Genomic DNA, 24,494 nt, shown 5'->3' on the forward strand with positions numbered 1-24,494 from the left:
ATGCGAAAGTTCGTGCCAATGTCAAAAATAAAGAATGTGTGCTGTTAAAAAAGCAGAAGAACAGTAGAAAATGACCCAAAAATAAAAAAATGAGCATAGTGCCTCAGAAAGTGTTGTTTTCTTGTATGTTCTGGTAAAACAGAAATCGGAACCTAGTTCAGCAAAGCTTTTTTCTTTGAAAAATACTTGTAAAGAATGCTTTTAGAAAAGAGCTTGTCTAGACTAGGCCTATCTTGATGTTACTAGGATTTTTGGCATTCCAGGATCTTTTAACCATGAAGCAGTGTAAAGGTAAACATTAATGATTCTAAAAGAAAGTATCAATATATAGGCTACCCTATTGGTAGTTTTGCAGTAATGACTTCCACTGATAGCCTACCTTATGTAGGCTAAGGTAAGACACCTAGTAGGCTGTGTGATTTGCTTGAATATTTTGATATAAATCTACCTCATAGTTACTATATAATAGTAGCATATACCTTTTATGCTTTTTTTCTTATTAGAAATACAAATTACTGGGGTGAGGACTGTTTGACTAGGCCTATTAAAGTCATTGGTTCTTTATACTCTAAGCAACAAATATTGTCATTTACTCTTATATACAAAGCACTATAAAATCAAAACAATAGGCAATATTGTGTTTCCTTTAAACATTTAGAATTATATGAAGTCTTCTCTATGAATTTTAAAACATAAGATTATTATAGAGAAAAAAGAATAAAGCTATACAGAATGATTCTTTTTATTATTATTTAATATATAATCCAATAAAATATCATACAAATGAAATTAAATTACCACACTTATACATAGAGAAAACAACAAAGTCATACAGATGGATTTTCATAGTTCCAATCGCAGTTCAGGCAACTTGGTGGTCACATATCAATCCTAAAACTTAGTCAACCTACCTGAGAATTTATGTGGACAGGAAAATTAGGCTTAGGATGCTTCTTCATCAGCAAGTTCCATAGACATTGTCTGTTGTGAGTCAGCCCAAAAATCTTAGTCATTTCTATTGTAATTCAAGTAGACTTTCCAAGTAAGCCTGTCTGCCGAGAGTCTAAGGCATTTTGACCAAGTTTTAGGATTAACATGACCACTAAGTCACCTGGACTTGCAGTCCTCAGTCAGAAAACCCAATCTATAAGCCAAGGCAGTTACACTAAAACAGAATTAATTGAAAATTGGTTGACTGAAAAGTTGCCTGGCCTTGTGTGCAAACAAGTGGCATAGGGTCTACCTGACTAAAGTCTTAGACAGGCAACCCAGTTTATAAGCTCAGACAGTTAAACTAACACAAAATTTATTCAAAATTAGTTGAACCAACAAGTTGCTTGCATTTGCAGGTGAACAGGTGACATAAGGTCTGCCTGCCTATAGTCTCATGCAAGGGCAGCTGAGTTTTAGGACTAACATATGAACATCAAATTGCCTGGATTCACAGGCAAACCAGCAACAATAATAATAATCGATTAAATTTTCAGAACATATATCCTATAGGCCTTCAAAAAATTATGGGTATTTATTAGTGAAAAGGATGCCACACTGTTATACTAAAGCAATGCAGAAAAAAAAGGTACTGTTCTAATATCTGGAGAACATGCGAGAAGTGAAGTTTGGTTAATGCTAGTGAAATAAAACAAAATAGGATAACAATATAATAGTTTAGAAACAAATTTTGGCTGTATATTTGCACATTAGGAGGGAGGGGGTAAAGCATAGCATATAATAAATACATAACATAAACTAACCTAGGTACCTTTTTTCCTCCTAAACCCCAAAAAACTAAAGCTTGAATATAGTTCCTGGAGTGAGAAACCCCTTGTTTATAGAGCATAAGATAAGAAATTACTGGATAATGTTATCTGTTCTTGGCTTTTCTCAAGTTGCATTCTTGCATGTTGCCCATATATTAGAACAGTGCCAAAAAATAATTTAGTGGAACAAAACAGGAATTATATTAAGAACAAAATTAGAGAGTCATGGCTTCTCTAAATGACAAATGTTGATTAAATAAAGCAATACTATTAGATCATTATCGGTCATTGTTATTAAGTAATATATATTATTGTATTATGAATCATATGCTATATATTATTGTATTTTTTGTATTTGCCGATGTAAACTGCTTATTTTAATTCAGCATTAGGCCCCATAACTTTGTGGTGCCAAATTTGTGAGGGGGGAGCAATTGCCTCAGTTCGACTTTCAAAAATACCTTCATATTTCTATCTTATTGCTTTTTATTTTATCATGGCTTACTGGTTATTTTGTCCCATTTACATTTTGAGGGTTGGAATCACTGACATAATTACCAGATACAAATCATCATCAAAAAGTTTTGTTTTTTTTGTTTTTTTTTAGACCTATAAAAATAATCTTGCTTTTTTTATTATATAATAATATAACTTTTTTTGCTATTTCAACTTTATTGTTTACAACGAGCCAAGTCGTTACTCCCCCCCCCCCCTAATAGTAAAAATTAATTCCTAATTAAGCTTCAATGATTTTTAAGCTCCAAATTACCAAATTTGCTACGTTGCCCGGTAATTAAAGGAGCAAATTTTTTATAAAATGGTTACTAGGTTTCCATGGCTGTTCTGAGCCTTCGAGCCCCTTCAGGGCTAATTAATAGTCCCTGTAAAGTGATTATTTAATTATAAAAGAGCATGAAAAATACTCATTATTTTGAATTGTGCTGAAACGCTAAATTTATTTGAAAACTACAGTCTAGGCTATGTACCAAAAATATGGTGTTGATTTATAATTCAGGGTATATTTTTCGCCATTAGGGTGGGAGGGGGGGGGCAGTCTTGATAAATTTAGCTATATATGGATTTTCAATGGAGTTATGACTATACGTGTGTCTTATTTTTTAGGCCTGACCATCTTAATATTAAATTAGGCTAATCAGAAAACTTTGAATATAGCTTTGAACTTAGAAGCTTAATTTTTTTATAATGCCCTTTGCCTATCACATTTAAAACAGTTGAAATGGGTGACTTTGATATTGATTGTTTTTTTTTTTTGCTCTTTTGGATTCTTAAAACTATATATTGTATTAAAAACAGGTTCTCTCAAGTTAATATCTATTAAATATCAGATATCCGTATGCCCCCCCCCTCTGTATACTTTCTTAATAGGATACCGTTTGTGATTGAAGTAACAAAAATATTTAACTTATTGGCACCCCCTCTTTAAAAAAAAATTAAGGTATTATGATTTAAATATTATAGCTCACTACTCCCCCCCCCTCTCTGGATACCACCTTGATGAAATACCGTCTCTTCTTTAAATTAGAAAAATAAAGTTTTGGGGATCCCTGCTTTCAATAAAAAAAAATTTGCGAGATTATAATGTAAATTTAATACTTCCCTCCCCCCCCCCTCTGGAGACCATATTTATAGGATTCTGTTTCAGATTTCATTGGAAAAATAAGTTATTTAATATTTATCTAGGTCACTATATGGTTCAAACAAACACGCAAAAGAACGTTAAAAAGCTCAGTGTTCCTTGAAAAAAATTTAGTGTATGAGTAAGGAGATACAAAGACAACTACAAAAATGTCGAAATTACTTAGATATACCTCAAATTATTGGAAAACTGAGTCATAGATTTGCCGTGGCATTCAATAAGATCCAAAGAATACAGTTAAAAGGGAGCACACACAAAAACCAAATTAGGTCAGTAGCCTATGAGAAATCGCAAAATACCCAAGATAATGGACAAGTCCTAATTGGGGGCCTTGGGTATATCAAAATATTTCAATGGTTCCTTAGGGACTTTGGTATAATTTTCTTCTGTCTCCATTTTAAATAAAAACAATAATTAACCTTTTGTCATCCCTGCTTTCAATAAAAAAAATGAGGTATTATCATTTAAAAATAATAGTCCCCTATCCCCCCTCCTATAGGCAATAATTTACAATTTATTTTTGAATCATATTTTTAGGTAACTTCCAGTTCAATCTTTAATTCCCACACCTTGTACAGATCTTAGTCTAAAGCTAAATTTTGTAACAATAAAAGGTTTTTTTGGGGGGACTCAACTTGAAAATAAAATTCTTGACTACAAACGAGGTAAGAAATAGCGATTGGGAAACTGCATTCAAAATGAGTTGAACTCATTTCATAAAGACGATCCTGTTTTTTGTCAACATATGAAAAACTGTGTATATTGCAATATTTGCAATTGCATCTGTCTCTTTTTTATGCAAAGTAACAAAAGAGACGAAAATTAATAAACAAGAGAGTAGTGAAGAATTATGGTATGCCAAGTAATATTTGGCAGGGAAAGTCACTGGTGATAAATCACCAGGGGTGGCACCGTTACTGCGTGATTTTCGCGGATTCGGGGAACCAAATTTTTTTTTCGGAGTTACGCATAGATTTTCGGGAAAATATCCAAAAATTTGGGGATAGCACAAGCCCTGCTTGATTTCTAATCAGGAAAATCGAAATACTAAACCACACAAGAAGGAAAAGCTCCGAATTTGTGGTTGACGCAATAAAGAATTACTGCAAAATTAATTAGAAATCGACCGAATGCCGCCGCCTCTGTCGGCGGCGGCGTGCCTGCGGCGCGTCATTGGCGTTACGACACTTCGGTGGCGCCAGGCCTCTCGTCGGCGGCGTTTGGTCGATCCGCCGGCGCGGCGTCGGGGTCTAGCTGGAACAAGTATCCTGAAATGGTATCTTGCATACCATCTAGCGCTTGTTCATCATCAAAGTATTTTCTGACACATCAGAATAGTCACTTTCTGAATTTGAGGTCATATTTTTTCACAAAATATATTTTCACTAATATATATATAGCAATCAACAGATTTTGTAAATTTGAATTTTCATAAATGAAAAACAGTGTCGGATTCGTAGGAAATAGTTTTCTCTGATATTATTCAGCTCCGAAGTTTATTATTGTTTTATTATTGACAACACTGTTTTGCGAATTTATTCAAACTAAAAATGCTATTAGCAGCTAAACAAATACTCGTAGGAAACCCGGATTTTCAGGTATGAATAGACCTAAAATAGATTAAGAAGGCTAAATGTGTTTTCATTTTGGTGTCCTTGGTACTTTAAACAAGTGTTTTCTTGCCTAATTATTAATCATTTTTCAAGTTACAGTTAAAATGGGAATATAGAATTGAGAATGTGTGCCTTGTTCCTGAGGAGCATGCCGTATCATGCTTCGGTCTCAAATAGGCAGAATATGGAAGAATTACTTTTAGAAATAGACAACAAAAGAACAGCTGTCTATTGTGAACTGGTGCTAACATTATTTATATGGTTTAAATTAGTTTATCAGAACACTTAGAACTCTTTCAAGGTTAGTAGTCATTCTGGGCAAAGAAAAGAAAAAGAAAAGGCGATTTATTTGAGAAATATTGGAAATTATGGATAGGATCATTTTGAAACTTAAACCTAAAAACTGTATCAAGTATGGGTATTTGTATAAACAAGTATCCACATACATGCACATATTTGTAGTTATTTTTTTATTTTATTTTCAGGTTATGATAGAATTGGTCATTTGCAAGTCGGTACAGAAACTATTATTGACAAGTCCAAGAGCGTGAAAACCTGTTTAATGCAGCTTTTTGAGGAATCTGGTAATCATGACGTTGAAGGATTAGATACAACCAACGCTTGTTATGGAGGCACAGCAGCTCTTTTCAATGCTATTAGCTGGATTGAGTCGTCTGCATGGGATGGTAGTATTCTCCATTCTTCCTCCACTCCCCCTCTCTTTTCCTGTCCATTTCTCTCTCTCTCTCTCTCTCTCTCTCTCTCTCTCTCTCTCTCTCTCTCTCTCTCTCTCTCTCTTCCTCTCTCTATTTTATCTTGGTTGGTAAATATCTTCTTTTAAGAAGCTTATGAGTGGCCTCTTAAAATTATTCTGCTGAAACATTGAGCCGAGGCCGTACCCAGGATTTTTTTTTCGGAGAGGGTTTTACTCAAAGACTTTTTCGGGGGGGGGGGGGTTACACAAAAAAAAACTCAAAAACGCATGCAATATTTGTTTATATCCATTTTGTTACGCTTTGACGAGTCAGACAAACATTTCGGGGGGTGGGGGGTTCAAACCTCCCTCTGGGTACGGCCTTTCATTGAGTTGTAAAACTTGAGATGTGAATGCCATCATTGTGGTAAAGTAGCTGCACAATATTTGTGCTAGTATATCATCTTATTGGGAATGAAATCCTACTGCTTTGGATGAAATCCATTTTAGAAGAGTTAAAGGAAGGCTTTTGCATCGACGCATATGACAAAAAAAGAAGCTGAGAGGTATCAATTTAAAGTAAATTCCCAATTTTTCGCGTGCAGATTAAATGCTTCCTGGATTATCTGCAGTTCTACAAGGAACCGAATTATTTTGAGACATAGAAAGTAATTACATGCACAATACCATTGGTATGTACTGTGCCGACTTATTGGGTTGGAATAACCCAATAGCTCGATTGGTAAAAAAAAAAAAAAAATAAGCAAATAAAAGCATAGATAATAATGATGTAATTATAGCAATAATAATAACAATAAAATAATGAAACGCAAATAAAACTTGTTAAAAGTTTTGTTTTTTAATTTTTAGTATGTTCCGGCATTTTTCGGATTATCCGCGGTTGTCATGCCACGCAGTTATTCGGATAATTGAGAGTTTACTGTAAAGAAGTTTATTACTGCTACTACTACCACTACAACGGATTCAAGGAAGCATCAAGTTACTGTAGGTCAAAACAGCTGCGCAAGCTAATCCTCCATCCTAATCTATTCAATGCTTCCCTTTTACCCCCCCCCCCCCCTATATAGTTCCAATTTTCTTTAAATACGTTCTTATTATCTTTTCGCAACCTATTTGGGGACGAATTGCTTTCTGTTTGGTTCCAGATGGGTGACCAAAATGCACAATCTTTGGCAATCCCGCGTCCGTAAAACGTGACCTCGCCACCTTAGACTTTCTCTTCTATGGCTTTTAGAAAATGGAATCGAACCAGGTCCTTTGTACAGCCTACTATTTGATGTCCGGTTAGTCAAAAGAGTGCCTAAAGTTATCTTTAGAAAATTCCCTTGGAAATCAGGAAACAAATCTTCCTCGGCTTTTCGAAGCGTCCTCATTTCAGAGTCACGCTTGACTACTGTTCTTTTTCCTACTTTATCAAGGTGTGAAAACTGAAACCTGATTTATATGAAATTCTGCTTTTAACAAGATGGAATTAATACAGAAATATAATTAATCAAATATGTCGGTTTATAAATAGAAACATTTTCAGCGGAATCAAGGACCTAAAATTTACCTACCCTGAACAGAAAGCGTTATTCTGTGGTAAATACATGAATATCAGTATTTCATTCCCCGTTTTGTTCAATGCGTGGCAGTTTTAAATGTGAATTTTTATATTTCAGTGATCTCTTCTAATAAAAATAAATAATAAAAAAAATTCGGCTGGATATTTATGTTTCTTCTGCTTTTCAATATATAATACATGAAAATAACATGTATTTTAAATTCTACCTGTAAAGAGTTATTCACAAAAAATAATTTTATCATTTAATTTGGTTTATAAATAGACGCATTTTCAGTAAAATGAAGGACATAAAATTCACCTCCCCTAATAGCAAAGCGTCATCCTTTAGTAAATGCACGAAAATCAGTAATTTTGTTTGTTTGTTCAGTATTAGGCAGTCTTGTATATTTCACAGATCTCTTTTCTAATAAAAAAGAGATACTTGATTCGACGAGATTTTTTCTTTTTCCCCTTTCCAACGTATGCCAAATGACAATATGCTAATCTTCTTCAATAATTGGCGAAAATTTGTATCTGACAACATACCTTTAAGAAGTCTGAATTGGCACTAAAAGTAATTTTAGAATTTTTTTTACAGGTCGCTATGCTCTAGTTGGGACTGGACATATTGCAGTTTATGCCAGTGACATCGCTGTTTTCTTCTTCTTCTTTTGTGGTTTTTCTTCTTCTTCCTTTCAACGTATACCAAATGATAATCTGCTAATATGTTTCCACAATCTACCAAAATTATTCTTTGACAGTATACCTCTAAGAAGTCTGAATTGACACTGAAGATAATTTTATAATTTTTTTTTTAGGTCGCTATGCTCTAGTTGTGGCTGGAGATATTGCAGTTTATGCCAGTGGTAGTGCTAGACCAACTGGTGGCTGTGGGGCAGTGGCTATGCTCATCGGTCCAAATGCTCCATTAGTTTTTGACAGAGGGCTTCGTGGTAGTTTCTTTTCCCATGCTTATGATTTCTACAAACCGGATTTGAAGTCCGAGTTTCCTGTTGTAGATGGAAAGCTGTCAATTCAGTGCTACCTGCAAGCTTTGGACAACTGCTATAGAATATATTGTGATAAATTTGAAGCTCAAGCTAAAAAAGGTAATTATTAATTAGGAGACATGTCCATTGTTATCACAAATCGAGCGAACGCACTTCATATCGAAAAGACCATACGGAGAATTAGTGATACCAGGATTTTTTTGTCGATTTTTATAACACCATGCGCTTCAATATGATTGTGGGAAGTTGATGTAAACAGAATTAGCCCAATTTTTTTTCGGCAATTTTTTATTACTATACGTTACAACATGATTTGGTGATAATGCTGTTTAAATCAACAGAATCAGGCTACAAATCAAACACACATGTCACATCGAACAGATCATGGAGAAAATTAGTGACTCCAAGAATATTTTTTTGGTTCGCAAATATTACATTTAAAAGTTTAAATTTAATATTTTAGCAAGTCTGAAAATTATTTTGCTTTTCATCGATGATTATTCGTGCGTTGCTTTTCTTTTTTCATTCGTTTGACCTTATTTGCAGGTTTACTTTTTCATTCTAGCAGAAATTTTTTGTTCATGCTTTCTGACTATGCCTGTGACCATGGAATGCACTCCCAGCCGAAGGCATCGAATCAGGAAATCGGTCCTTGCGCAACGCAAACCATTGGTCAGCATGCGAAAAAGTTTTTTTTTCGTTTTTTAAGTTTCTGACTATGCTATTTTATCCTTGCTCAGTTCAGGGGTCATCGGATAAAAATCGTTTAAGTGGCATTCAAATGGTAGGTTTTTGGCATTTATTATCTAAGCTGGTTCGCAATTGAGAGTTTCGGCTATTCTTGACCTTTTGCCCGAACTTCCCCAAACGAAAACCGGTTTCTCCGAAATCTCCTCAAGAATTAACTTTGACGAAAATGAACAGTTTTTATTTTGTGTTAATGTTCATGTCAATTTTTTAGAGATTTCGGAGAACCCGATTTTCTTTATGGGGAATTTAGGAAACCCCCGTAAAATTTGGAGCTAGTGCAAGCATAGCCTTAGACAACTGTCATTTACGAGTATCTCTCTTTTGAATTTAGTCCGGAGTTGCTGAAATTTTAAGGCCGTGTGTTTTGTTGTTTTGGAATGTGATGAATTTCCCAACCAAATGTCCACCTACATTTCAGAGCCCATGTGTTTAGTGGTTTTAATTTATTCCTTCATTGTTTTTAGGGTAAAAAATGATTGAAGTCTTAAAAAGATAATATTTGGTCAAAATTGGACAATAGATAGCTACTCTCATACTGTGAGTCTGGGGAGCTCACGGTCCACCCAATTCCCAAGTATGATCTAAATTTCAGATGCCAGGAAAGCGGGAATACACTTGGTCCTGCTGCAAGAACAAGAAGATCAACTCTCATTTGGACAGATTTTCGTCAGTCCAAGCGTTACTGGTCGTTCCAGATGGTGTTGAAGTTCAGATGAAGTTTTATTTAGGGCTAACATGAGCCAATCAGAAATTTTCAACCGATCGTCAGATTCTAAGAAAAATCTAATTGGTTTAAAGCTAAACCGCTGTTCTAGTAAAATTTCATTGCGAACGGGTCTAAAGGCAGAGAGAAGGGCGTGCGTGGGTAGAGGGATGATGAAGAAAAAATGAAAATTTGGAGGTATTTGTATTTACACATTTTTTCAACTATTTCTGTGATGTGCATCCCTGTTTGTAGGCCTCAAACAGGGATGCACTCTATCACCGCGTTTGTTTTCTCTTTTTGTTAATGATATTGAACAGTATTTTAGATATAGAAATGTCCCTATGTTAAAATTAATGTCGCTGGAGCTGTTTTGCTTATTATTTGCGGATGACATAGTATTGCTTGCGAAATCGGCTCCGGATTTACAAAAGATGTTAGATATTTTTGATAGTTATCTGGAGAGTAAAAAATTAATTTTAAATATTTAAAAATCAGTTATATTAGTTTTTGGAAATGATGAAAGGGAAAAGAATAAGTTTTATTTTAAAGGGAAAGAGATGAAGGAAGTTAATGATTATATTTATTTGGGATGTAAGTTCACGAGTTCAGGGAAATGGAGTGATCAGGTGCAAATAGCGAGTTGGAAGGGTCAGAAGGCTTCATGGGCATTATTGAAGAGTCCCCTTAGGCATCTAGGACCGGCAGATATTAAGCTACAGAAGAGAATTTTTGAGACGAAGGTAGGCCCAGTATTGAGTTACGGTGGGGAAGTTTGGGGTTTTGAAAAAGGGGGAAAAATAGAGAGAATTTATTTAGGACATTTCAGGAGACTTTTAGGGCTAAGCGGGAAATTTAATAATCTGGTGTTAAAGGGTGATCTAGGATTGTTTTCATTGAGGGTAAAAAGATTGGTTAGAATGATAGGATACTGGGACAAGGTGATTGGTTTACAGAATAATAGGTTAGTAAATGCAGCTTATCTGGAGGTGTTGCAGGATAGAAGGAAATGTTCATGGACTTCCCAGGTGAAATCAATCTTAAATAGTTGTGGGTTATCAGGTGTTTGGAATGAAGGGAAGAGGATAGGACTGGAAGTATGAAATGTAGCAAAATTAGTAAAGGGAGTGCTTGAAGATCAGGAGATTCAGAAATGGCAGTGTGAAGTCGCAGCCTCGGTGTCCCTCGGCGTTTACCGGCAATGGAAGGAGGACTGGGGATATGATGATTATTTTAAAGCGGGTTTAAATAGTGAAGAAATTAAGTGGTATATATCAGGGATGGGTAATTTTCTAGCACTTGGAGAAAGGAGGAAATATTTAGGGAGGGTAAGGGTAAAGGAGGGTCCTTACTCATGCCCTATGTGCGGAGAAAATGGGGAGGATCTGCTTCACTTCATGGCCCTTTGTCCCGAATTACAGGATCTAAGGAAAGATTTATTTTTTGTTAATGTGGGGACAAGTGAGTGGTTGGTTTCAGTAATGGGATCAAAAAATTATGGGACAATAAGAATGATAGCAAGGTATATAAAATTGGGTATGTCACATAGAGATAGATTTTTGTAAAAAGGGGTGGGGTGAGTGTGGAAGGTATTGTTGTATGTGTGTAAGTTGTTTTCTTGTTTGTTATTTTTGTAGTCATGGCCCTTGATAGATGTAACATACATCTATCTATTTATGTTAGTTTAATGGTATCGTGTGCTTTATTATGTTTTTGTAATGTTTTGTAATTTTGCGTTGTAATTGTTATGTAGGCTACCATACTTTGCTATGAGTGTTATAATCATGTTATTATTTTGTGTGATTTTCCTTTTTTTGCCATGGCCCTAAGTGGCTTTTATTGCAATAAATATCTATCTATCTATCTATATCTATAATAAGTATAGAGGTTACAAAAGACATGTGGTAGACTCCTTCAAAGCTGTAAGAAATGTCAGTATTAAAAACGGATCCAAGTGCTTTTGCATGAGAAATGTAGTGGTAACTTTTTACACGCTGCATTTAAACTTGCTCTGTTTGTTCATTATACTTTTTTTCTAGCTGGTAAAAAGGGAAGAGTAACTGTTGACACATTTGACGCATTTTGTTTCCATTCCCCGTATTGTAAACTTGTACAAAAGTCTTTCGCCCGATTGTATTATAACGACTTGCTTCGTGTACCTGTTGATGATATTCCGTCCAGATTTTCAGGCTTAGAAAACTTTAGGTAAGTAAGCTCTTTTTTAAAAATACTTTTAATATAATATTTGATACCACTACTACTATTAACAACTCGCCGCAGCACCAAGCCGCCTGAGGCCGACACAGCTACACACGCTCCTCCTCTATCTCAATCTATTCAAAGCTTTCCTCTTAACAGCCTCCCAAGAAGTTCCCGTTTCCTTTAAATCTTTCTTTATGACATCCTCCCACCCCAACCGCGGACGACGTGCTTTCCGTTTAGCCCTAGACGGCTGGCCGAAAATATTCGGCATTTTGTCATCCTTCATCCGCAGAACGTGCCCTAGCCATTCCAACCTTTCTCTCATTATAGCCATAGAAAGCGGGATTGAACCACACTTTCGTACAGCCTACTGTTTGAAATATGGTCTCTCAGCGCGGTGAACAGAATAATCCATAGAGAATTTCTCTAATCTAATTTTTATCAATTATATTAATAAAACATTTAATAACTGATATTTTACTATTAATTTAGATAACTAGTAATTAATTTATTTGAGAAATAAATTTAGTTTATTAGTTAATAAGCTTATTAATTATTAATACATTTTTTTGGCAATAATTTTATAATTTGTACTTTTATTAAAATGTTAAAAATGTTGAATTCAATTTGGACTTCTTCTTTTGAGTATAGCTCACTATTTCCAAATACCTTGGTGGCGTACAACTGTGCTATATAAAAGCTAGAATTTTTATTTTATAGGAAAAAATATTCCAATTTATATCTTTTGAAATTACTTACTGTGAAAAATTGTCGACTTTTAAAGTACCAAGGACATTAAAAATGAAATGTGATTGTTTGAATTCTTTAAATGAAAACTTACACGTGAAGAAAGACTTGTACATACAGTTATACAGTTTTTTGTAGCAGTATTTAAAAAAGAAGCACGGGCGAAAAAATCGCCAATGAATAAGGCAAAAACATGTGATAAAAAATAGCTTGAGAAGGTGTTTCTTACTTTTGAAGACAATGTCGTCTTTGAGAAACAACAGGTTGTTAATTTTTGAATTTTCAAATACAAAAGCGTTGTCAAATTTACATGGTTTTATGCATGAAACTTGCTTATTTGTTTTCGTGGTAAACGTGGCAACACTGACTTGTTTGAACTTTTACGGATAAAAAGCGTTAACGTGGTAATGCCCAAAAAATTTCATAGCTTGAAACAACCGAGAAAACAATTTTAGAAAATCAGGATGAATAGACCTTAAAATTAGTTTAGGGGGTAAAAATGTTTTCATTTCAATGTCCTTGGTACTTTTACTGAGACTGGAACCTACCGACTACGGAATAGACTTGCTTGAGGAGAAATTTTCATGCTTGAAAGAAAAGATTGGTAGAATTACGGTTAGTGAGAATCAACAGGTTGTTAATTTTTGAATTTTCCCATACAAAAGCGTTTTCAAATTTACCTGGTTTCATGTATGAAAATTTGTTTTCGAGGTTAAACGTGGCAACATTGACTTGTTTGAACTCTTCCTAAAAGTTGACATATGACATATATGATTCCTTACTACCGATAAAGAAATCCGTTAGAATGCTTGGAATAATTTGGCCAAAGATCTAAGACGAAATTTGGACGTCGACTAAAAATGGGGCCTGTCTTTTATGTGCTTTTTCTATTGTGAAGTGGTTTGGTATGCCAGCTGAGGTTTTAAATTCTACTTAATTGTAGTTATGAAATAGTTAGGGATTTGGTATGCCAACGGAGGATTTAAATTTTTGTGTTTGTTATATCAAATGTACCACCTTCCCTATCTGGCTGAGAAGTTCACATAGGAGTGACATCCTGAGCCTGGTAAAAGAAGAGACCCCAAAAAGATACCAAACAAAACTGGCTAGGACGGATTCAAAGCAAGTCAAGCGTTTAATAGATTACTCCAAAAACTGAGCCTGGTGCAGTAAAATTTAAAATATTGGAATAATTTTGGACGAATATTTAAGATAGAATTTGCACGTTGACTATCTCACTAAAAATGGTGACTCACTCTTACATTCTCTTTTCAACCCGAAGAGATTGGGCATGAAAAAACTGAGGTTTTAAAATGGTGTATTTACAGGAGTCTGAAACCAGAAGAAACGTATTTTAATCGTGAACTTGAACAAGCTTTCATGGGATTAAGTAAAGAAGAATATGAGAAAAAGATCAAACCTTCTCTCCATGTTTCAACAAACAATGGAAATATGTATACTGCCTCTCTTTATGGCTGTATCGTCTCCTTATTAACTAGGTAATCCTATTTTCTTCCTTTTTATATTTACTGGCAACTTGGCCCGTGTCTTATGTCCGCATTAATCAGATGCGATTTTAGTAACAAAAGTGGTCGCGATTAGTTACAATAAATTTATTTATGCAAGACAGGTGTATACGAGGAGGTCTTTGACCCCCTTCCCCCACTGGGATCTCAAAATTTGAATGATTTTATCATAACTTTATTGCCTCCTTATTAATTGTATATTTCTGTATTTTCTTTTTCTATTTACTGGCAACTGTGCTCCAGACCTTTATCTATATTAATAAAATGAAATTTTGTAGAAAAGGTAGTCGTCTTTGACCTCCACAATTGCTTATCTAGATAATAGTAAAAATTTAACATGATTGCTAACATAGTGGCGAATAGCCAAGTTTAGTGGAAGGAGGAAGGTTTGAGTTATCTCTAGATTTGCTCAGAGAACTTGCAGAAAGAATGGGTAGTTGAGTCTATAAACCAAGAGCCAAGATTTGGTTTTATTTATGAGCGTCATTCCTAAGCTGGCTAGCGAAACCGGCTTATCTGGTTTTCGGAACTAGCAGAAACCCTGGCAAACCGTTATTGACGAGAAAATAAAGTTGGCTAGACCTGGAAAGTGAGTCTTGGTTGCTAGTGGAAAGTGTTCTTGGTAAGTAGGTTTTAGCGTTAAATTCAAATTTGGACTCTCGGGACTTTAGCAAAACGCCCGATTTCGACTTGTCTTTATTTTCAAGCCGCGATAATTTTCACAGTTTTGCAAGCTGGAAAGCGAATCCAACTTAAATTTCCATTGTTTATTTCCATTATTTTTAACTAGCAGAAACCCCTCTGACAGTTATCCCTGGAAAGACGAGAATTGACATGACTTCAACAGTGAATCCAGTAAGCTAGTTGGAAGTATTTCTGGCTCGTGGTTTTTGGCGCTAAATTCAAATTATTAAGCTCATGACTATACTAAAACTTGAACTTTAACTTTTTTTATTATTTTATTGTCAATTACGTCAAAAAAACGAATATAATTTTTTAAAAACGTTGCAAAATTGTGACTGAGATCCAGTATTAACACTGATTTACCGATAGAAATTGATTATGACAATGGAAACGTGGTCAATTTTTAAATAACTTGCTTTTCCTTAGTTAATTGTGAGTAGCCGGTTTAATTTTTACTCTCTTATCTTATAAGTCAACATTGCTCTCTTGGTTTTTCGTGAATGATGAATTTTTCCCATTAAGATAAGGCTTGTCGCGAATAACTCCCTTTTACTAGGTCTGAGGGGTTCTCCACAAATAATAATAGGTACTGTTGCTTCTTTTTTTCTTAGAGGATTTTCTCCTTTCATTCACACCTTGCAATGAGATATGTGTACTGAGGTATTGAGTGACATGCCGGGTCCAAATTTTATTAATAGAACTTGTGATTCTTTGTGTTTGTTCCTTTAATGTTACTGATAAGGAATAGATTTTAAATGGCCGAAGAAGATTTTTTTTTTCTTAGAAATATTCATATTGTATTATATTTGGGTATTTCACTATCAATATGCTCTAATATCTTCCAAAATTTCTGCTAAGTAGTAGAGGTTTTTTTTTCATATCCACCCTAAGTAATTTGATGACTTCTTTTGATGACCAGGGTGGTACCAACTCTTTGGGGGAACATTTTTTCGAGTTACGAAATAATCCTTTAGATATTGAAAGTGTAATTAATAATTCAGTTGGAAGTAGAAATCAAAAAGAATAATTATCCTAGTTTGGCTAATAGAAGTAAGTTTGTTTCGTAATTAAATGGTTCTGCCTCCTCTCAACGAGAAAGTGTTTTCTCTGTGCTTCACCTTAACATTCTGGGACTTTGTTCGTCTTTTGATGAGCTGAAACGGATCGTTAGTGGTGGAACTCCTGATATTATTGGATTATGTGAAACTTTCCTGGATTCAAATAAGGATATGCTTTTAGATATAGGATATAGAGGATAGATATAGGATAGAGAGGACATAGGATAGAGAGGCTGTGCAGGAAACAGATGGGGAGAGGTGGCCTTGCCCTTTATATTGCTGATCGTCTTGCATACAATGTCCGAAGGGATTTGAGCAGAAATGAGGAAGGAATCTTTGAATCCTTTTTTATTGAGATTAAGTCAGGGTGTAAGGATTTAGCTGTGGCTTTGATTTACAGGTCCTCTAGTGGATCTATTCTTTGTTCATGAAATTTTTGGAAGAGGTTTTGGACTCAGTCCAAAAGCATCCCTATGAACTAATCCTTATGGGCGATTCCAACCTCAACCTGCTGGATCGAAATTCTGCTTCGGCTATAGATATTTTGTCGATGATGCCCTCTGCGGGAACTCTATCTTCAGTTTGTATACCAACCCGAGTTACTGAGGCGCATGCGTCTCTTATTGATAATATTTTTTCGTCACTAGACATCTTAGATAACTCGGCGCTGATTAGTGATATTTCTGATCATTTTCACGCAATTTCCCGATGTAAAAGTGCTGATCAAGCACTCACCATCTAATCTCCCATTTTTCCGTTTTGGTGATATTGAGCTGAGTTTACTTAATTCCCATCTGACTGATCAGCCATGGGATAGTTTGATTTCTGATTCGAATTTTAACCGTGAAAGAAAGTATCCTAGATGTTTGCCATCGGGGTCCAGCACCCCATACTTCAAAAAGGATAGCACCACTGAATCCATGGATGACTCCAGGTCTTCATAAAAGCTGGAAAAGGAAAAAATAATTTGTGGAAGTTTTACAAGGCTTCATCATCTGTAGCTCATCATCAACGGTTCAAGGCCTGTGGGAGTATATTTAATTCTCTGCGTCGGAGGGCTAAGTCTGAGTATTATCATAGTACATTTTCTGAATGTGGAAAGGATGTTAGGAAGACACTGTATTTAATTAATTCGGTTCTTAGACCTACTCCCCCTCTGCCTTCAGTTCCAACAACGCTGATAGTCGATGGTAAAACCGTCCAAGGAGAAGAAGATCTTCAGCCAGAGCTTACCTCTTATTTTGCTAATATAGGAAAGGCAACTGCTTCCTCTGCATGCTCTGCAACTTCTAATTGCGATTTCAGAGCCTATCTTGGACCCTCATGTTTAAAGTCAATGTTATTGAACTCGGGTTCTGAGTTTGAGGTAGCTCGTATTGTGAATACTCTTAAAGCACCATCGTCTTCAGGGTCAGAGAGAATTCCTATAAGGATTATCCGTGCCATTCTGCCAGTTACCCCGTCACCATTGGCTAAGCTTGTCAATCTGTCTTTAGAGATAGGAATTTTACTTGAATTTCTCAAATAGGCTAAGGTTGTAGAGCAGCATATAGGTGGTTCCCGAAGCGATTATGTTAGTTATAGGCCAATTCTATCCTATCTGTTTTCAGCAAAATTTTTGAGAAGGCTACATTATCCAGGCTTCTTAGTTTTCTGGATGCAAAAGAATTTTTGCATGATTTATAGTTTGGATTCCAAGTGAATCACTCTACACAGCATGCTTGCACAGCTCTCTTTAATTTCATTCATTCGGCAGTAGATACTGGTCACATATCGGCAGCCTTATTTTTGGATGTTCGTAAAGCTTTAGATTCCTTGACTCATAGGATTCTTCTTTGGAAACTATCGCATAAGGTCAAATGCTTTCTCTTGGTTTGAACCATATCTTTCTGGTAGGCTTATTTCAATTGATCCGCTTTTCCGGAGCCCTTCTGAAGTAGACTATGGCGTCCCCCAGGGATCTGTTCTTGGCCCATTTTTATTTCTGATTTATGTTAATGATCTGATTTCGGCAGTTAAAATAACCAGGCCTCTGGCATGCTGCAAGCTGTGTCATCCTGATGTTCGTTCGATTTCTAACACAGTTTCTAATGAAGATTGTCATTATACATGTGTTGCTGCTACCACTCTTGGGGTCCATGGGAGGACGTGATATTACATCAAATTTAACCTTTCGGCAATATTAAGGGTCACTATTTTATGGTCCGAAGCTAATCGTTTGGCCATGAATGTTAGCAAGTCACATTTTCTTATTTTTTCTAGAATTGGATTAGGATTCCCGCAGCTCATACAGATTCGGGTGTCACAAGGCTTTTTGTGTAGACCCCAGAATAGGGTGGCCTGGTTTCTTGGTATCCTGCTTGATGAGAACCTTTCATTTAGAAACCATATAGCCATAATTAGGGTTAAAGTCTCATGGAGTTTGGGTATCATTCGAAAACTTGGACACACATTTCCTGGATCTATTCTGGAGCTTTATTTTTCTCCCTTGTCCAGTCATATGATTCCTATTGACCCATTGTATGAATGTTTAGTTTTCCTTCTACACTGTGGTCACTTTCTGTCATGCATAATAAGCACTGCGTCTGGTTATGGACACCAACCGTTCCTCACCAACACCGCTCTTAAATCTACAGTCTATTTACATTCTTTCTTGGGCTTCTTTTGTCTTTCATCAGCTCCATATAGCCTTCGTTCTTCATTTAATATCCGCATTCCTCTTACCCCTACTATGCGAGCGAATTTCAACCGCCTCAATCTATGTCAACATATATGGAATCCCCTATCTTCTTCGATGCAGAAATACTATTCATTTGGGACTTTAAAGAAGATTCTTAAGAACCATATATTCAACAATAAAACAACAGCATCATATTTTTATTTATTTATTTTATTTAGAAAAAAAAAATGTTTTCCTTTTCTTCTGAGGAGTTGATGTCCCCTGAGTCTTTATTTGATGGTTTATGGTTGTCTTCTCTGCGCTTTGACTCCCAGCCCTCAGGTATGTTTACTTTTTAACCTTAAATGTTATTTGGCTATTGTTCTCTTTTTTTGGTTGTTGCGTATATTGTATTTTTTTTTGTATCCCCCTTTTATCCCTGGCCATGGAGCCTTTCGAGGGGAATAAGAGTATTGTATTTCCATTTTGTATTTATTGGTGAATAAAACTCTCTGAACTCTCTCTCTCATAGTCAACTTTGCCACTCCACTAGAGCGGAAATTAATTAAATATTTTATATATAATATAATATTGAATATTTTCAAAATGATTGAAAATTGTAAGTTGCTGGTAATAGTTGTAAAAGAAAAAATGTTATAATTTAAAATAAAACTCATTGTCTTAACCCAGTTTCGTATGCTATTTGTGTTCTTGGCAAACCTGCAGCATTAGGTTGGTTGGTACATCCAATTGTATAGTCTAGTTATTTAATTATTTTTCAATATTTTCAATTATTTTGAATTACAAGATCGAGAAAATTTTATTCTTGTAGAAAGCATTTAGCTCACAAAGAATCCAAAATCTGCTAAATAGTAAAGGGTTTTTTTCCTCCTAGTCAACTTCATCGCTGTACTAGAGCAAAAATCATTATGTCTTCAGAAAAAGGAATCAAAGGAATAGGGCACCAGAAAAAAACGTGTGTGGGTTTTAATTCGGGCAACACGGGCGTTGCCTAAAGCCGTAAGTTTTTTCGCAGTTTTAGAAACAAGGTAAAATTTTTGGTCGTTTTTTTGCCAATTCGGGAAACGAGAAGATTAATCCTGGTCTCGAATTACGAAGAGATTGGTGTTTTTCCGTTCCGGTTTGGTGGAGACTGTTGAATGGAGATTGACTTTTAGCTAGTTCTTTTTTACCTTCAGAGTCTAAACTGACTTCAGTTCAGAGTCTGGTTTATCATTTTTTTTTTATTATAGAAGATCAGAGCTACTGAGCTACTGCAGAGCAGCTGCCAGTGTCTACAATAGTAAAACTCATTAAAATTTGCCTTCTTCAGAGAAGTGTAAATCATTATATAGTTAATAGAAGGTAAAAACCTTTGCCACCGTTTTCCTAAATATTTTTGGCAGTGAAGACAGTTTTTGAAGAAAAAAACACAGTAATGTTTTTTTTTTACTTTTAGCACTGGATTGAAACATCTTTACTCAATTATGACATAATTGCTAAAATACATAAATAAATTTTAAACGTTAAAAATGCGTAAAAAAACTAATATGTACGTAAAATTCCTACGAAAAAAATGCGCAAAAAAAAAACAAAAAATACGTTTGTAAAATTATTACGTCAAAAGTAAGGAAATAAAGAAAATAAAATACATAAGTAAAATTATTACGTTGAAAATACGTAAATAAAGAAACTAAAATACATAAATACAATAATTGTTAAAATACGTACGTAAAAATTTAGTTAGTACTTTTATAATTGTTTGCTGCGGTTTACAATGTCCTTTACGTAGGCCATGTGGCCTCATTTATGGCTATGCATAGGCCAGAAACAGGATGTGAGTAGTTTTTCTATATACAGATATTTGTGGGAGTAAGTATTTTCTATGCTCAGTAATCCAAACCGCCAAAGATACAGATAGTTAGGATTCAAAAAGATATAGATAATAATAATACTGTTTCCCATCTTTGATACTCATTGTTACCATCATTGCTACCATTTGTGTTTTATCCATTCCCTTCTGTGTTCTATAAGTATTCTTTTTATTCTGTTAATGATTTTTTTCAAGTGTCTAAGTAAATCAAAGTTAGCTATATTGTCAAAGAGGAGACAATTACTAAGCCTAACATTTACATGTTGTTTGTTCTAACTGCAGTAAATTTGCTTGATTTTAATCCGAGTCAGCTAACTATTTCTTTCATGTTGATCTCTTGAAGTCAGACATCTGAAGAACTTGCCGGTCAACGTGTTGCACTATTTTCCTATGGATCTGGCCTGGCCTCTACTTTTTATTCGTTAACAATCGAGGGTGGCAAGGTCCTAGATAAGCTTGTTTCTTCACTTGATAACGTTCGGCCGGAGATGGAAGCTCGAGTTAAAGTATCCCCAACCGATTTTGCTGCCACGCTACAGTTAAGAGAAGACAATTGTCATAAAGGTATGTTTTGTGGCTGTTTAAAACAAATGTTTGAGTTAAAGTATCCCCAACCGATTTTGCTGCCACGCTACAGTTAAGAGAAGGCAATTGTCATAAAGGTATATTATGTGGCTGTTTAAAATAAATGTTGGATCAGTTCAGAAGCCAAATTTATTAGCTCTATTTTGTGTTTTTTTTTTTCTATCTTCTGTTCATACTGCTGAACTGACTTATAACTTTACTACTTCGTAAAATGATTTTATTCAAAATACAACTCATTGTCACAAAACAAAGATTAGTACTATAATATGACAAAAAAGATACTGACCGTGACAAAAAAGTATGACAAATATGACATAATATATGAATTTTTTATCATAATATGACAAAAAAGATACTAGTTGTTTAAAACAAATATTGGATCAGTTCAGAAGCCAAACTTATTAGCTCCACTTTGTATATTTTTTTTTTTTTTTTTTTTTTTTTTTTTTTTTTTTTTTGCATCTTATATTTATATCGCCGAATTGACGTATAACTTCACTCCTTCATAAAAAAAATTATTAAAAATTTACGTCATTGCCACAAAATAAATGTTAGTACTATAAAATGACAAAAAAGATACTAGTTGTTTAAAACTAATATTGGATCAGTTCAGAAGCCAAACTTATTAGCTCCACTTTGTATATTTGTTTGTTTTTTTTTTGCATCTTATGTTTATATTGCCGAATTGACGTATAACTTCACTCCTTCGTAAAAAGGTTTTATTCAAAATATACGTCATTGCCACAAAACAAATGTTAGTACTATAATATGACAAAAAAGAGTAATATATAGGAATTCTTACAAGCAAATTTTACTAAAAGTAAAATACACTGACACACATCTTCATTCTTAAAACACAAAACCACAACACAGCCTTAGAAACTTTTCCTATCCCATGATTGGTATTTATAAACAAATATCAACAATATATCTTTTTTGCTACTTTACTCTGTTGGCTACTAGTTGTTTTGACATCTAGCTCACTCATTTAATGCTGGGCCTAAGTCCTCCCTGTCTCTATTGGAGATGAGGAGGGCAGTCGGTGTTTGTTCAGGATATGGTACCATAAGAACTACATCCGAATTTGTTTTAATTTTCAGAGGCCCAATTTATAAAAGAAATGCGAGTTTTTATTGTCTATCAAGGTCATATAAATGTGCGTAATATGAGCCTTCCTAGAACTTGAAAGACTCAGGTTGGTCCCATTATGAACTCTATTATTTAGGACCTGGTACTTCCCAAATATTTGATATTTACTGTTTCTTTTGTTATATATTTGATGTGTTTTATCATGTATATTACATATTTTTTAAACACGCCATTATATTTTTGATATATTGTTTTATTTATTGTACAATTATTGTATTTAATGTTTATTATATTTGATCTATATTTTATATTTATTAATATTTCTTTAACATATACAACCATGACCACCAATCCCTCTTATCATTAGTAGCATCTAGTTACATCTTTGCTGCCATCCCTCTGCTCATTATTGAAGCAGAATAAATATAATACAAAACATTCTGAAAATTGCGCATTTGCCTACCTACTGGTAAAATATGGCAACTTTTCTAGGTATCACCTATTATATTCATATAAGTGGATGTAAGAAATGAGGGCACATATAGGTAAATTTATATATATAACCTTCAGGACCCGAAAATGTAGAAACCAATTAACTCATAGATAATAATTAATTAATAACCAAAATAATAAAGAAAAACAACAACAATTAATGTGTTGTTAATGGTATTTTGGTTTTTTGATTGATCTGATGATCTCTTATAAAGTTCATGTCCATAATAATGATCATTTTTAAGCTAGAAATTCTTTATTCCAGTACCTTCTATCTTACTTCAAATTTGGAGCTAAGATATTAGCTGACATTCAGGAACAAAGTATACTCCTACCTATATTAAACCCCTTTCCTCTCGAAATAAAGGCCTGAAGGAGGAGAAGCCCTAGCTCTAACAAAGTTATCTTGTATCAAATATAGCGATTGTCTGGCACTAGGAATATCTTACTCCTTCCCCCAAAAAAAGTTTATTGTGTTTTTTTTTCTTTCTAAGTATATACCTCTCTCAAAGTATATTCTTGGGTTTATGAATGTGGTTCATATGAGGTGTGAGTCGTTAGAATTGGTTCAAATACGAAAGGAAGTGTATAGAGGGCGTTGGTTTGATGAGTGATGGCCAGGTAGCACTGTGAGTGATGATTGTTTCGTAATTTGTTATAGATTAGAACAATTTCTCAGGCTAGCAATGAAGCACAGAGATATATTTTTGGAATTTATGTAATAGTTTTGTTAATGCAGTTTAAATTAATTAGAACTGAATTCCTCATTTTATATTGTTATGGTCCTAGAAATTTTAAAGCAATAAAAATTATTAGTGTTATTACTATACGCGCAGGTATAACGATATATAATAGGTATGATAATAATTCCTTATTAAAGTCGTAATTAATAATAAATAATTGAATACATCTTAATTAATATGATTGATAAAATAAATGTGATTATTGATAAAGTTAAGTAAGATATTAAATATACTTAATAAAATTTTAAAGAAATTACTTTAATTATTAGTTAATGATGATATATTAATCAATATATTCCTTATTATACTTTTTTTATCCTTTTCTCTCCACCTTCGCCCTCTTCGTGTGCGGCAGAATTTAGCTAGGCAGATTTTAAGTGTCTGCAGTCCGCAGATTTTAAGCCTGCAGATGTTAAGTGTCTGCAGCCATGTTTCAGTCAGAGAATTTTATGAAAAATTTAGATTGGTACCATTGTTTGATTTTTTTTTTGTATTTTTTTTTTTTTTTTTTTACAGTAAAGCTAATGCACCGGATTATGAATAGTAATCTAGGATCTTGTTTTAATATATTGTTTCAACTAGGAAACCAGGTCCATAATTATTCAATTAGATCAATTAGACAAGCTCAGAATGTGCGAACACCTTTTGCTCCGTCGATGCGATCCATCCTTTCTTTTAGGCATGTTGGGCCTTAATGTTGGTTAGATGTGCCTGGAGATATAAACACATGTACCTAGGATTTAAATATCAATCTATGCCAATTAGTATGATTAATAAAATTAATATTATTATCAATAAAGTTAAATAAAGTAAAATAAATTATCATTATTATTATACTGAATTTGCAGTTGATTTTTTTTTTTGTATTTATATGTTGTTTATTTTTAGCTCCATATATCCCGGCTGGGAATCTAGAATACTTACGCCCAGGGACTTGGTACCTGAGATCCATTGATGACATGTATCGACGAACATACGAAAGGATTCCAGTGCAGCAAAATGGACTTGTGCAGTAGTTTATATTGTTATTAATTTTTTATTCATTATTTCTTCTAGGGAATACAAGCACTTCTATGTTCTTTTAA

General features: G+C 34.3%; 1 protein-coding gene across 2 annotated transcripts in view; it reads left to right on the plus strand.

Annotated features, from left to right (window-relative positions):
* Hmgs (hydroxymethylglutaryl-CoA synthase) overlaps nt 1-24,494 on the plus strand; it is an 82,549-nt gene extending 58,055 nt beyond the window's left edge. For both annotated transcript variants that reach the window (XM_089100192.1, XM_089100193.1), the window contains exons 3-8: nt 5,516-5,716; nt 8,107-8,397; nt 11,791-11,956; nt 14,029-14,199; nt 20,844-21,064; nt 24,298-24,494. In XM_089100192.1, the coding sequence (XP_088956318.1) occupies nt 5,516-5,716; nt 8,107-8,397; nt 11,791-11,956; nt 14,029-14,199; nt 20,844-21,064; nt 24,298-24,425 (1,178 nt within the window). In that variant the 3' untranslated portion in view covers nt 24,426-24,494. The remainder of the gene's footprint in view (nt 1-5,515; nt 5,717-8,106; nt 8,398-11,790; nt 11,957-14,028; nt 14,200-20,843; nt 21,065-24,297) is intronic.

This window comes from Artemia sp. Qi Xiang Cuo, chromosome 14 (assembly GCF_049724085.1).
Source record: "Artemia sp. Qi Xiang Cuo chromosome 14, ASM4972408v1, whole genome shotgun sequence".
Classification (NCBI taxonomy): domain Eukaryota; kingdom Metazoa; phylum Arthropoda; class Branchiopoda; order Anostraca; family Artemiidae; genus Artemia; species Artemia sp. Qi Xiang Cuo.